Below are 14,866 nucleotides of genomic sequence, written 5' to 3'. Positions count from 1 at the left end.
GGCAGATATTCTTGTCAGCAAACAACTGAATTGAGGCTTGGAGTGGCAGATATTCTTGTCAGCAAACAACTGAATTGAGGCTTGGGGTCGCAGATCTTCTTGTCAGCAAACAACTGAATTGAGGCTTGGTGTCGCAGATCTTCTTGTCAGCAAACAACTGAATTGAGGCTTGGTGTCGCAGATCTTCTTGTCAGCAAACAACTGAATTGAGGCTTGGAGTAGCAGATTTTTTTTGTCAGAAAACAACTGAATTGAGGCTTGGAGTGGCAGATCTTCCTGTCAGCAAACAACTGAATTGAGGCTTGGAGTGCCAGATCTTCCTGTCAGCAAACAACTGAATTGAGGCTTAGAGTGGCAGATCTTCCTGTCCGCAAACAACTGAACTGAGGCTTGCAGTGGCATGTCTTCCTGTCCGCAAAGGAATGAATTGGGGGCTTGGTGTGGCTTGCCAGCGATCCAGACAACAAGTCTGCTCAACCAGCCTAGACAAAACCTCTCTAGAGGTGGCCATCGTGTCATTGAAAATGTGTACAATGCTCCCTATGTAGAGCTGCACTACTTGAAGTAGTAATACAATAGTCATGTTTTGTCTCACTTACCTAACTCCTTACTATGGAACGAGGGAGGCTATTGAACCAAATTAATAACGTTGGATTGAGAAAAGAAACTCGACGTCCAATTACAGTTACATTGCCGCCAATCCAACATGAAGTCTATGGCCTTATATAGGTTTCATCTCGACTTTTGAAGTACATACATTTCGATATCTTACAAACTGCCGGCGAAAATATTTTCCTTATTCGGTAACATAGAACTATTTGCTGTGTCAACATTTGCATAACTATTTAAACCACTTATGTTTCTATCTCTTTTGAAGTTTCATGCAATAAAGTTTTTTATTTCCAAGATATTCGACAAACGAATCTTTTTATTTTTCAACATATCTACTCTTGATTACCATTTGCAAAATGTTCACGCACAGAATCAATGTTCTAAACTTATCTTTTACTGTCCATTGTCGTTGAATGTTGTTTTATTTGTGTAAACTCTTAGATGAACACAATAAACAAGAATCCCATGGAAGTCCTGGAATTTATTTGAAACATCGAACACAATAAAGAACATGTTGAACTCCTGGTATATCTAATACATAATACATGCCAATGACATGGCGATGAACGATTTGTTCCAAATGAATCAGTGCTGAGTTGACATCAACGTACAACAAAGAAGATGGTTGGGATCAATACAGAATAGAAATATAGAGTTAGTTTTGAATCTGGTAGTACCGGAGAGTGAAACATAAAGGTGAACATAACATGTCATAAAGAAGTAGATGTACAGGGTCAGAGTTCACAGATATGGCATTGGAAAACAATTTGGCGTTTGAGAGTTAAAATAAAAAATAGAGCTTAAATAAATGTTTTCATCTCTAGGCATATTAGTGATGTTAAAGAGAAATAGAAATATCTAAAACATCCTTAACAGATAAAATGTCATGAGATTATGGTAATAAGTATGTGTGTTTTGCATAAATAAAACAGCCAAAGATTTTGATATACAAAATTTTACTAGACCTTATATGTGAGTAGAAAAAATAATGTAGTCAAATGTATTTGATAATGATATATTTATTTATTTTTCCACATTAAGCATAATTTAAAAGAAATATTCAAACCTTTTCTGCCGATTTAAATAATGGTTTACAAAATTGGACCATTTGAAAAAGGGCTTTTGAGTCTATTTTATTCCATTTAGTAATTGCATTCCATATTTTTATTGCCATTTTTGATGTCCTTCCATTTTCTTTCTATTGTCTGTTGAATCAAACAAAGTGCAAGTTGTCTGGTAGAAATTTACTTTTCTTCGCTAATGACTCAAACGCTTCTAAGATTGATTTTCAAAAATCAAAATTGATGCTCGAGTCAACTATGTTGTAAAATCAAAATTGAATCAAAAGTAAATATGATCATGTTGAAATAGTTCAATGCTTATCTATTTGTATATTTATCGACATTGAAATACAACTGATGACTGTTTTATCGACATTGAAATACAACTGATGACCGTTTCCGACGTTTAATAATCTTTAAATTGTTAAAGTCTATCTCTAACCAGTAGCGTCCACTGACAAACTGTGCAGTAAAAACCTTTCCTTTGAGATTATTACCATTCACATTCAGCTTTTAAATTATACGACATTCTAATTCACATTCACCTTTAAATTATACGACATTCTAATTCACATTCACCTTTAAATTATACGACATTCTAATTCCTTTCGAGGGGATTCAGGTTATTGTTTTAATTACTATTTGAAAAATCACATAAATGTAATGCTGATCAAAAAATCGCTACTGATTATATCCCATGATTTATTTACTAAGAATAACAATACGTGTAGCAATAAGTATAACAAACAGTAATATGTTGTTGTTTAGTTGAGATGAAAAATATGGGCATGTGAAAGACTTCCCAGATTCTTTGAGCGCTGAATGGGTGTTCCACAATGTACATGTCAGTCAATCTTTGAGCGCTGAATGGGTGTTCAACAATGTACATGTCAGTCAATCTTTGAGCGCTGAATGGGTGTTCCACAATGTACATGTCGGTCAATCTTTGAGCGCTGAATGGGTGTTCCACAATGTACATGTCAGTCAATCTTTGAGCGCTGAATGGGTGTTCAACAATGTACATGTTGGTCAATCTTTGAGCGCTGAATGGGTGTTCAACAATGTACATGTTGGTCAATCTTTGAGCGCTGAATGGGTGTTCCACAATGTACATGTCGGTCAATCTTTGAGCGCTGAATGGGTGTTCAACAATGTACATGTCGGTCAATCTTTGAGCGCTGAATGGGTGTTCAACAATGTACATGTCGGTCAATCTTTGAGCGCTGAATGGGTGTTCAACAATGTACATGTCAGTCAATCTTTGAGCGCTGAATGGGTGTTCAACAATGTACATGTCGGTCAATCTTTGAGCGCTGAATGGGTGTTCAACAATGTACATGTCGGTCAATCTTTGAGCGCTGAATGTTCCAATAAGAAACTTATACTGTTCTCTTCGTTACTCAATGGACACTCCTTGGGCTAGTTAGTTTTAGTTTTAACCATTTCCATTGAAAGAATAGATAGATATCGTATTTGTAAATACATGTACCGATTTTATAATACATTTTTTCAGTCATTTTGTTGTACATTGTTGAATCATTCTATAATGGGTGTCGAATAAGTTACATGTGGAATGAGTTACTTTATTGATAAACATTTACTGTAGCAGTTTCTAGGCTACGTAGGTGAATAATGAGAAATAAGGACGGAAATAAAACTTGAGACTTTAATAAATATGTTTTTAAATAAACTGACGGACTATACGGTTCAGTATTGTTTGTAACATGGTCACATTTTTAATTCACTACAATAATGATTTCCATTTCTATTGATTATAAAATAATACTTTGAGATTCCGCGAGACAAAACATTATTGTTAAAATGTGTAATTATTGCAGACAAGGTCTTAATAGTGCCAAAGTGACAACTAAAAAAAAATAATTTCAATACAAATATAATAATAGAATGGAACACCAAGCTAAGCTACTCCAGTAGTTAACATTAATGGGGCGAGTCGAGCCACATCTATGACTCACCATACAATCAGAGTCTCATATGGTCAAGAGTCTGGTACTACAATATAACACCAGCTCTCACAGCCTGAGAGGACCATCGATCCCTGCAATAACTACATCACAGACTTCCAATAATAGCCGACACTTGGATTACTATCGATCGTTGTAGCTCTGATTGAATCAGTGCCTTAGAGTTACCAGCTGTAGCCTATTCATAAACATTTCATCTAAACAAATAAATAGTTATATATATAGATATATGAATATATATATTAGAATATATATATATATAAATATACAGTTATTACCCAAAATCTGCATGGACATGTTGATCATTTATGCATACGGTTATAAAAAAATATAAGGAGACATAAATCATGGACAAGAGCAGGCAGGGCTTGAAAAAATTGTATACAAAAATAGATTTGTTTTTAAGGAACAAGGAAAGGGTTGTAAAAGTGCATTTGGTACATATATTAGTGAACAAGCCATTTAAATAGACATAGTTGTATGTACAAAATACGTCACACAACATAGAGATATCACGAGGAGGGTAGAGCTAAGTAGTTTGTTGAACTTTGGCTGGAATACTTTCACTTGTTACCAAACAGTTGCATCTGTTTAGGAGAAAAAACAATGTCAAGAACATTTGAATTAACCAAAATACATGAGACATAATTGTAACATTAGTTTATTACTAAAAGTATAATTTAAAATTATTTTTTAAACAGATCTAAAAATAATAATATGGTTATTGTTGACATTATAATTATATGGAATTTTTAAAATCAATGTTGAAGGAATATTTCATAAAATAAAATGTTAATCTAGTCAAAATTGACTATTTTCAGTTGCTCTAGACGTTACTGCTAAGTCCAACTAAACTAAGACTATACAAGAATATCTACCACACTTTCTCCAAACGCTTGAAAACTTGGCCTCCTCTGATTGTGTGAACTCCCCCCTGTGAGATCACCCAGTCCTAAAGTTCCAAATATACTGCCACGACTACCTCGTCTGTCTAAGTCCTTGGAGGAAGACACAAAGACCACGTAAGTATGTGAAGTCTAAGTAAGCATTTAGAAGTCTAAGTAAGCGTTGAGATGTCTAAGTAAGCATTGAGAAGTCTAAGTAAGCATTGAGAAGTCTAAGTAAGCGTTGAGAAGTCTAAGTAAGCATTGAGAAGTCTAAGTAAGTATTGAGAAGTCTAAGTAAGCATTGAGAAGTCTAAGTAAGCGTTGAGATGTCTAAGTAAGCATTTAGAAGTCTAAGTAAGCGTTGAGAAGTCTAAGTAAGCATTGAGAAGTCTAAGTAAGCATTGAGAAGTCTAAGTAAGCGTTGAGATGTCTAAGTAAGCATTGAGATGTCTAAGTAAGCATTGAGAAGTCTAAGTAAGCATTGAGAAGTCTAAGTAAGATTTGAGATGTAATCCAAACTTAATGAAGAGACTCTTTAGACAAATGTTGAATCGTACTGTAATAGAAGTAACACATTTTGGATATTTATCTAGTAGAACCACTTTTGAAAAAAACATTATATTATAATGTAAAATAAAAAACAATGCATAACAAAACATACATGTATAGCATTTGGAAAGTACAGTTAAAAAAAAACTTCCAGATGTGTTTAAAACAACATTGAACACAATATTCCACATCAAATGGCTTGTGGTCAAAACCAGGCTGTCACGTTAAAAAAAAGGTTATTAAAATGAACAGAAACATGACAAGTTGTAGTAGAAAGTATATATATTTCACTTCAAACACGCTGAGCAAGGGAGACAATTTATAAACACAAACAAAACTGGTAATACATTTAGCAAACGGAGCAGTGAAATAGGATTTCAAGACATGCCGAACCCCAGTATTTTGATTCGAGAACTGGCCGGCCACTTACCCCTTCGGCTGACCTCATGCTTAGGCCGTATTTTATATATAAGAGCTATTTGCAAAGATAAATATAGTGAAGTTCTTCATCATTTTCCAGACAACACTAAGACAATGCCATGACCTACATGTAAATGTCAAAAGTGTCACAAGATTGCTAAAATTGTTTTTTTATAGCGGCCCCCTGAAAGGGGAAAAGACGCTATTAGTTTTGTGTGGTCCTTCCGTCCCATTTACATCTGGTAAACTAGAAAAGATAGTGAAAATCCGAGATCATAATATTTTAGACCATTCAAAGTTCTGATGCAACGGCTACTTTTTTCTTTTCTGAAAGCGAAAAATTTAATTTTTAAAATCAAGTATGCAAGCAATTTTTTTTTCATAAAAATACACCACTTTTACAACTATTAATAGTAACAATTACGGGAGGCTATTTAGTAAGGGAGATGACAATGTACCATATTTTCAACACAATTTTGCAAACGGTTTTAGATTTTTGTCAAAAATAAAATTTTACAAATGTATTATTAAGTAGGTTCCGTTATACTAACTACTACATTTACAAAACAATATTTAGTACAAATAAGACACTTACACTTAAGAATTATTTTTTCATACGGAAATGTTGGGGTGTTTTGTTTTTTTTTGACGCTTTGAATAAGACATTGACCCTTTACAAAACAATTAGATTAATTGGTAATTATTATATGACAATGCACAGAGGACAGCAAGGATCTGTGCCAATGAATACTGGGTGGAGCTCAGTAAGAATATTCAGCTCGCAGCCCAAGTGGGCAACATAAGAGGGATGTACGAAGGAATCAAAAAGTCTCTCGTACCCTCCCAAAACAAGACAGCACCTCTTAAATCAACAACTGGGGAAATTATCACAGACAAGTGCTAACAAATGCAAACATTGGGTAGAACATTACTCTGAGCTCTACGCCACAACAAGCTCAGTCTCTGACTCAGCCCTTAAGGCCATCATACAATTACCTACAATGAACGAGCTAGACGAAACATCCACCCTGTCAGAGCTCAACAAAGCCATAGACAATATTGCTGCCCGCAAAGCACCCGGATGCGATGGTATCCCCCCAGATCTTCTAAAACAATGCAAAACTACTCTAATTCAACCTCTACACGAACTGCTTTGCAAATGTTGGCAAGAAGGTGCTGTGCCACAAGACCTGCGGAAAGCTAAAATCATTACACTGTATAAGAACAAAGGTGACAAAAGTGACTGCAACAATTACAGGGGAATCTCCCTCCTAAGTATTGTAGGCAAAGTCTTTGCTCGAGTGATACTTCCCAGGCTACAAAAACACGCTGATCGGGTCTATCCAGAATCACAATGCGGCTTTCGCTCAGGGAGATCCACGATTGACATGATTTTTTCCATCCGCCAACTCCAGGAAAAGTGCAGAGAACAAAGGATGCCTTTGTATATTGCGTTCATTGACCTGACAAAGGCCTTCGATCTAGTTAGCAGAGATGGCCTCTTTAAAATTTTACAGATAATAGGCTGTCCACCCAAGCTACTAAATGTAATCATATCTTTCCACCAAAATATGATGGGTACAGTGCAATTCAACGGTGCCAGCTCTGAAAGTTTCAGTATAAACAGCGGAGTTAAACAAGGATGTGTCCTGGCCCCAACCCTCTTTGGAATACTATTTTCACTGCTGATTCACAACGCGTTTGACAAATCCACCGAAGGCATCTATCTCGATTCCAGATTTGATGGCAAACTCCTAAATATTGCCAGACTGAGGGCCAAAACTAAAATCAGAGCCACCCTCGTAAGAGATATGCTATTCGCGGATGACGCAGCGGTAGTGGCACACACTCAAGAGGAACTTCACTCACTAATGCCCCGCTTCTCTCAGGCCTGTAAAGAATATGGCTTGACTATTAGCACGAAGAAAACAAATGTTATGGGACCACCTGCTACAGCACCACCCTCCATCCTCATAGACGATAACAAGCTGGAAGCCGTAAACGAATTCTGCTATCTGGGATCCACAATTACAGATAATCTGTCTCTAAAGGGGAGATAAAAAAAACCGCATAGGGAAGGCTGCCTCGACCTTCGCTAGACTCAGGCCAAGAGTTTGGGAAAACCATAAGCTAACTACGGTGACCAAAATGGAAGTCTACAAGGCATGCGTACGCTGCTGTATGGCAGTGAATCATGGACCATCTACGCAAAGCAAGAGAGAAAACTGAACTCATCCATTTGAGATGTCTCCGTAGGATCTTGAAAGTCACATGGAAAGAACAAGTGTGCAATACTGAGATCCTTGCGCGATCAGGTATTCCCAGCATCTTTACAGCTACTGACAATTGGTAAGACACAGCTCTAGACCGCACCAGATGGAGAGAGACAGTGACCAAGAAAGCTATGGACAGTGAAAGTACATGGGTCTCAGCTCAGGAAGAAAAACGTACAATCCGAAAAACGGCCAGCTCCTCTACCACCAAAGCAAAAGCCACCTTAACGTGCGCTATCTGTGGACGGGAGTGTCTCTCCAAAATAGGGCTCCACAACCACATGAGGAAGTGTGCTCTGAGATGAACCATAGTCGTTCTACGACTGAAGGAGGCCAATAATAATATGACATCAGATAGGCCAGGTTCAAATCTAACTTTACCTTCACTTTCACCTATCCATTGGTCTGCTGGACCGTTGAGGCAACCACGCAAGTTCTGTCAACCTTCTTTCTTCATTCTTCTCTTCCTTTGCCTTTGATAGAATTTCATTCTGATATTCTTTCTGAAAATATTCAACCCTGCCTTTTTACCTGCCTGGGTGGACCACTTTGGTGGCCGATTTAGAGTTTGTATTTCCACACAAACTGTAACCTTTTTTTTTATAAATTCGCGTGTCGAGTAATTTCATAAATTCTGCTTCTTACTTCCTCTTACACAAGGGGTGGTCAAACGATTGCACTATTACTATGGCGCACTACATTGAGTTCTAGAATTTAAAAAAAAGATAGAAAAACAAAAAATCTAAAACATTTATATCTTGTTTTTTTTATGAAATCCTTCCTCTATATCCAATCATTATACTGGATATAATTATCTGCTAATATGTCCAATTTACTAAATTTTCAAAGAACTGAAATTGGGTAAAAGGCGCATCTGAATTATAAGTGAAAAGAATTAGCGCGTTGATATAAAAGGTTGGACCTCCCCGTCTAACAATGTCTTTTAGGTCATTACTCATTGGATTTGATTTTCTTGAGTGTCAGCATACATCACAGACACAATCCGCAGCCTCTTCCTGTACTCTTGCTGTTTCACTGCCGATATCTACGAATTGAAAAACTAGGTACAAGACTTGGCTCTACGGGTCAAGGATTCATTGTACTCCAATACCGTCATCTGACCCAAACCGTAAGTATACGCTTCGAGTGATGGACTCCTGTCTATTCTATTTCATAATTTTGTTGAGAACTTAGGTGCTTGGTCTTTTTGTAGAGATGTTCTTTCTAACTGAAAGAAGCTTATGTCTCTTAATACCACATATCCAAACGAGAAGCAGCTTTGTACTATGTACTATTGACTAGAAGCAGCGTGACACTGAAGGAGCGACACCTTGTTCCAGAATTATGTAATATAATCGAAACACATTTTTTTTTATATTATGAATTATATAAAATGTCTGAATGGTCATTGGTCGAATTCGGATTAAAGCAAGATATTTACGCTAAGAACTTAAAAATGGGCCGGTTTAGCATACCTTTTATGGGCATAGTTGATGTCTTATTATGAAAATAGACTTTTAACAGACGAAATTAAATATTTGGTATTTGTTTGAAATCCATAATATTCCCCTCCCTGAATCAAATTGCCTGAAAAGAAAAATAAGATTGCAAAGGTATGTGATGGACCCCAACTGGTGCGCTGTTTGGTAAGCGATGCAAGTAGAATGACTGATATCTTCAGCACTAATATCAATAGAGGTTCTGAAATAAAAACAACCATCAATGGTGCCTGCGTTCCATTATGGGCAAGAATGCCTAACTAATAACCATGTTCTGCTGGAGGTCGATGTGGGAGGTGCGAATCGTAATGCTGTCCCAGTCCCTCGCAGACTTTATAACGCTTTATAACACCCATACACTCGCATTCATACTGGAAATCTTTTTTTTTTTTCATTTTTGTTTCTAATAAAATGGACAGCATTTTAATTATCCCACCCAACTTATGTTTTAAGTCCGTGAATTCTAAAACGCTTCTCTCTCCTTTTTTCTATTTCCGGACCTCCATTTTTTTTGTACCCTGCACATCGTAATAATTGTTCACAGACTTTTCACTTGAATCGGAATGGCCACCCACCAACGCACACATTTTTAACTCTTGAATTCTAGTGTCACTCTACATATATATTCTCCTTCTCTGTACTTCTCCCTCTTTCTCCTTTTCTGTACTTCTCCCTCTTTCTCCTTCTCTGTACTTCTCCCTCTTTCTCCTACTCTGTACTTCTCCCTCTTTCTCCTTTTCTGTACTTCTCCCTCTTTCTCCTTTTCTGTACTTCTCCCTCTTTCTCCTTCTCTGTACTTCTCCCTCTTTCCCATTCGCTCTCTCTCATTCAAGACTAAGGATACGCCATGCTCTTGAAGAAAAAAAAACTGAAAATATCTATTTGGATTTGTTAGTTAACTTTTGAAAGTGTCCAAAATAGTGAGTTACTACACTAAAGAATTATTAATTTCAGAGTGTTTTGATAACTCAGTACACACACACAGAAAATACCTACAATACATATTGGGAACCACACCCTTTCAGTGGTGCAGGAATTTACCTACTTGGGTTCAACAATTGTCAGTAACTTCTATATAGACATCGAGCTGACAAAAAGGATAGGAAAAGCTACCACAGCATTGGCAAAACTCCAAGCGCGTCTGGGAAAATGGTAAATTGACCACAGCGACCAAAATCCTAGTCTACAACGCCTGTGTTGTGAGCACTCTCCTTTATGGCAGTGAAAGCTGGTCAACATACATGTACCAAGAGCACAGATTGAATAGTTTCCACTTGCGCTGCCTGAGACGCATAATGGGCATCATGTCTCCAATCAGGAAGTTTTGAGATTGGCCAATATGAACAGCATGTATGCTCTCCTGACACACAGAAGACTACGCTGGCTCGGACATGTCACCCGCATGCCAGATGGTATAATCCCGAAAGATATCTTATATGCTGAGCTTGTGGAAGGAGTCAGACCCAAGGGCCGCCCAAGACGAACATATAGAGATGTCTGCAAGCGAGACATGAGAGCCACAGGCATAAGCGAAAGTATGTGGGAAAACATAGCCAAAGACCGGAGTGCATGGAGACAGACTGTGCGTGCTGGGACAACCCTCGCAGAGAACAAAAGAATTGAAGCGGCTTTAATCAAGAGGGAAAAAAAAAAGAAAGCTGCCCTGTCCGCTAGCCCTGAATCACTGGCATACACATGTATGAATTGTGGCAAAGTCTGCCGTTCTAGAATTGGTTTGATTAGCCACACCAGATTCTGCCCCGTCTCAAGATTAAACCAAAACCAGTGACTCATCTGGGCGCACCCATTGCCTTTCGAGACAAAAGGAGCCATATATATATATATATATACTTATATACATATACACACACACATACTTGCAGCTATTTCCAAGTTAGGGGAAGAAAGAAGAAATGTGCTTACAAAAAGACGTAAGTTTATTCAACACACCTTCACATTCATTTTTTTTTATTCTAGAATTTTCATGTAGCCTAGATCTAGTTTTTCTTATAATTCAACAGAATTTACATTTTATATATGAGTGATTTTCTACATACACGCACAAAAGATTGATTGCCTGTGTTCTCGAAAAAGAGAAATGAAATTGTCGATTTAGTTTTAGTGATAGTGGTTTTAATTCACAATGGCAAGTTACGTACCAAAGAATTGTTGATTTCATTTTGTTTTTATAATTTTTACACACTAACACAAGCAGATATTTCATATTTTAGGGGGGAAAATGCTTTAAAAAAAAAAGAGAAGAAAGTCTATTTTTTGTGCCATTGAATAAATGTATTTAAGCTTTATTTTATAGACTGAATCCATTTTGGAGAAATACCAAAAATTGAACACAAGGGTATAATCATAGACTTAATAAATTATATCTAGACTAAAAACCGGAAATAAATTCTTATCCACGATTGATCGATTCACAGACTTATACATATATACATTTTTATGTACGTAAACTCTTTTTTTCGCCCCAATCAATCTTTTCTATCTTAGAAAAGTAATGATCTTTAGTTTTCAAAGTTTAGAAATAATGCAAAATCATTTCTCGGATATTCACGCAAATATATGAAACAAAGCCATTTCCTGGTTGTTTCCATTGAGATAATGTTTCAAAAATCCTAGATGGAAATAATTCATGTTGATTTAAATCATCTTATGTATATTTAAATAGATTGATTACCTAGATCCTTCTAGATTATGTATCTAAAAATTGAAATTATTCAATCTGTCAACAAAATCTTCCAAGGTGTCTACAATTACTTACGATATAACTATAGTTTATTCATTAAATAGTAAAACTCTTCTATAAAAATATGCGTTTATATATAATGTATTGTAACAACAGAAAAAAAATGACATTGGAATAGAAGGGCAATGACACAAATGAACTGTATCAAACTGCATATCATCCTTAGTTTTATATTAAACTAGAGAGTATAGATCTTAGAGACATGCAGGTTGCCAGCTTCAATCTGAAGTAGATTGTTATTGTTCACACAACATACAGAAACACATCATTTTAAATGGCTTCATTATATTATCTGTTATGTGCATAAACTTACTCAAGTGTTGTGAAAATATGTGCATAAAAACAAATGTTTGCTTGTACTAATATGCTAGTTGAAGTATGTGTAGGCTATCACTAGATACTTGTGAAACCTAACCTAGTTCTATAATAATAAAAAATGATGGTGTAGATACTTTAAGTAAGAGATTCAAATGCTGTAGTAGATATTTAGTGTAAGAGAGTTCACAAAGAGGTTTATTGTCATAACAAACGAGGAAACAATACCTTGAAAGAACAAAATAATAAAGAAGGGTAAGGAATGCAAACACAACTAAAAAGGATAGGTGCAACAACAAAGGGCACTGTCAAAACTTACAGGCACCACTAGAGGACCTAAGCTGTGAGTGCTACATCGTCGGGGACGTTCTGGTTTGTCCTCGCCAAAGCAACCAAAAGGAAACACCCCAAGGCTATGGGTGCTAGGTCTCCGGGGCTTTTCCCCGCCCTCTCCAAACATAGAAATCGGAAGAATGCCAACACTATGAGTACTCGGTCGACGGCTATCGGCGGAAGTAATAGGCAGTATGCCGGCCATGCTGGGCCGACGGTGGGATACCCCACTGTTCCTTTCAGAAGACACACTCCCCCGGTGGAGGAAATCGGTCAATCCACTTACAGAGAAAGGTCCCAGGCTGTGAGTGCTTGGTCGTCTTGGTCTGTCTGGACTTAAATCATCAGTGGTGATTGAAATGGTTGGGTTATTGCTGCTGGCTACTGGGCCATTAGTACTGCCAGATGGTGGCGGTACTAGGCTATGGCGTCTCAAAGTATCAGTAGGTTTGTCTAAGGTGGACTTCTCATCCTGAAACAACATAATAGGATTACCAACACATTGATTAAAGGAATAGTGCAAGAGTACTTGATTTGACATGAGTACTCCAATTATTACAATTTGGCATAAGAGTAATCTAATTACAATGCCAAACATTTTTTCCATTACTTATAAACTTACTACATGTCTAATACATATACCAGCTTAGGCAATATTAAGAAAAACTTTAAATTGTACATTCATAGTAAAAACAACTTTCAGTTGACACTAATCAGAGTCTCTCTTATTCATTGAAAAATAAATGCACATTAAAACATTTTCGCAGTCTGGACAACCAGCTAGTAATTATTTTCTAGTTATATACACAATCTATCAAATATATTTATTGGAAAATCATTTGATCCGTATCCATCTGTATCATATAATCACAACAAATTTCCAATAAGTATCAATAGTCTTAGTCATAGTACTGCACTTTAAATCATCTAGTATATATGTCAATGCTTATATGCTTAAGTAACTGTTTAATACTACTTGATACTATCGAATAGTTTCCAATGCCATAATGAGGTATTATTACAATGCACAGATGTATCATTCATTGAAAAGTTATAGCCTGATTGTACAAAGTCAAACTTACCAAACTCATACCAAGACACTGTAAACTTTGATTTTTTCGGTTGGCCTTTGGACTGCTGTTGATTTTATTGCGTTGTGTTTCTGGTGTTCCTGGGGCTAAAAATGTCAAAGTCAAAAACGTTTAAAAAATCAATAAATTCAAAAAATGTCGGACTAAGAATTGACATTGTTGTTTTTTTTTAGCGGAAGAATATGTTAGAGTGCAGTCTTTCCCAGGCTATGCAGACCCACCTTGTTGAGTGTTCCATTAGGGTCGAGCTCGTGCCCATTACTGACCCTTTTACCAACAGGAAGGATTTTACACAGGGGCCAGGAATGGTAGATGGCTCTTCACCTACCCCTCTGTCCGGAGGTTCCCCATGAACTAGATGAACAATAAATCACATACAGACACTACAACGTCATGCGTTCCTCCTTCCACGACAATACCATAGGCTGAGTCCATGAAGGGTTCCTCCTTCCACGACAATACCATAGGCTGAGTCCATGAAGGATTCCTCCTTCCACGACAATACCATAGGCTGAGTCCATGAAGTGTACCTTTAAAGTATCGCCACTAGCCGAGGGAGGGTCATCTCCACGAATTTAGCAAGTCTTTCTTATATCCTCACCACGTCCAATGCCTGTTTGCTGGAACGTGAAGCTCACTGGTATTTAATATTTTGGTGTTGGCACAATTTAGGCCATGTCGTGCCCTTAATACTTCAAGGATTCCTTCCTCTATTTATTGAATATCAGTGGAGTGCTCTAAGTGTTATACAAAGTACAACTGAAGTATTAAAACAGTTTATTCACAATTCCAGTAGTAAACATTTTAATAAGTTAGTAAAAATCAGTAGCGTCGCTAGGGGAAAGGACCGGGTGGGGGGACATTAGGAGGTGACATTCAAATGGATTTTTATTTTGCCAAAACAAACTTTGCTAGATACCTTTATATGTGAAATCCCAACTAAATGTAGAAATGAAACAATATATATGGCTCCTTATATCTCGGAAAACAATGGATGCGCCCAGATGAATCATAGGTTGTTTTTTTTCTTGAGACGGGGCAGATTTTGCCACAGTTCGGCATGCATATGTTTCTGTTTCA

General features: G+C 36.9%; 1 protein-coding gene across 2 annotated transcripts in view; it reads right to left on the bottom strand.

Moving 5' to 3' along the window:
* Positions 1-1,078: 1,078 nt before the first annotated feature.
* The window catches only part of LOC106058514 (SCY1-like protein 2), a 95,857-nt gene continuing 82,069 nt past the window's right edge, over positions 1,079-14,866 (bottom strand). Inside the window, exons 17-20 of one of the 2 annotated variants that reach the window (XM_056031331.1) lie at positions 13,778-13,872; positions 12,682-13,167; positions 4,537-4,656; positions 1,079-4,245 (exon numbers count right to left, since the gene is read on the bottom strand). In XM_056031331.1, coding sequence (XP_055887306.1) covers positions 4,222-4,245; positions 4,537-4,656; positions 12,682-13,167; positions 13,778-13,872 — 725 coding nt within the window. In that variant the 3' untranslated portion in view covers positions 1,079-4,221. The remainder of the gene's footprint in view (positions 4,246-4,536; positions 4,657-12,681; positions 13,168-13,777; positions 13,873-14,866) is intronic. The other variant, XM_056031332.1, reaches the window with a different exon arrangement.

The sequence above is a fragment of the Biomphalaria glabrata genome, chromosome 5 (genome assembly GCF_947242115.1).
Source record: "Biomphalaria glabrata chromosome 5, xgBioGlab47.1, whole genome shotgun sequence".
Lineage (NCBI taxonomy): Eukaryota > Metazoa > Mollusca > Gastropoda > Planorbidae > Biomphalaria > Biomphalaria glabrata.
The sequence above is the reverse complement of the archived record's forward strand: the minus strand, read 5'-3'. Positions and strand labels throughout refer to the sequence as shown.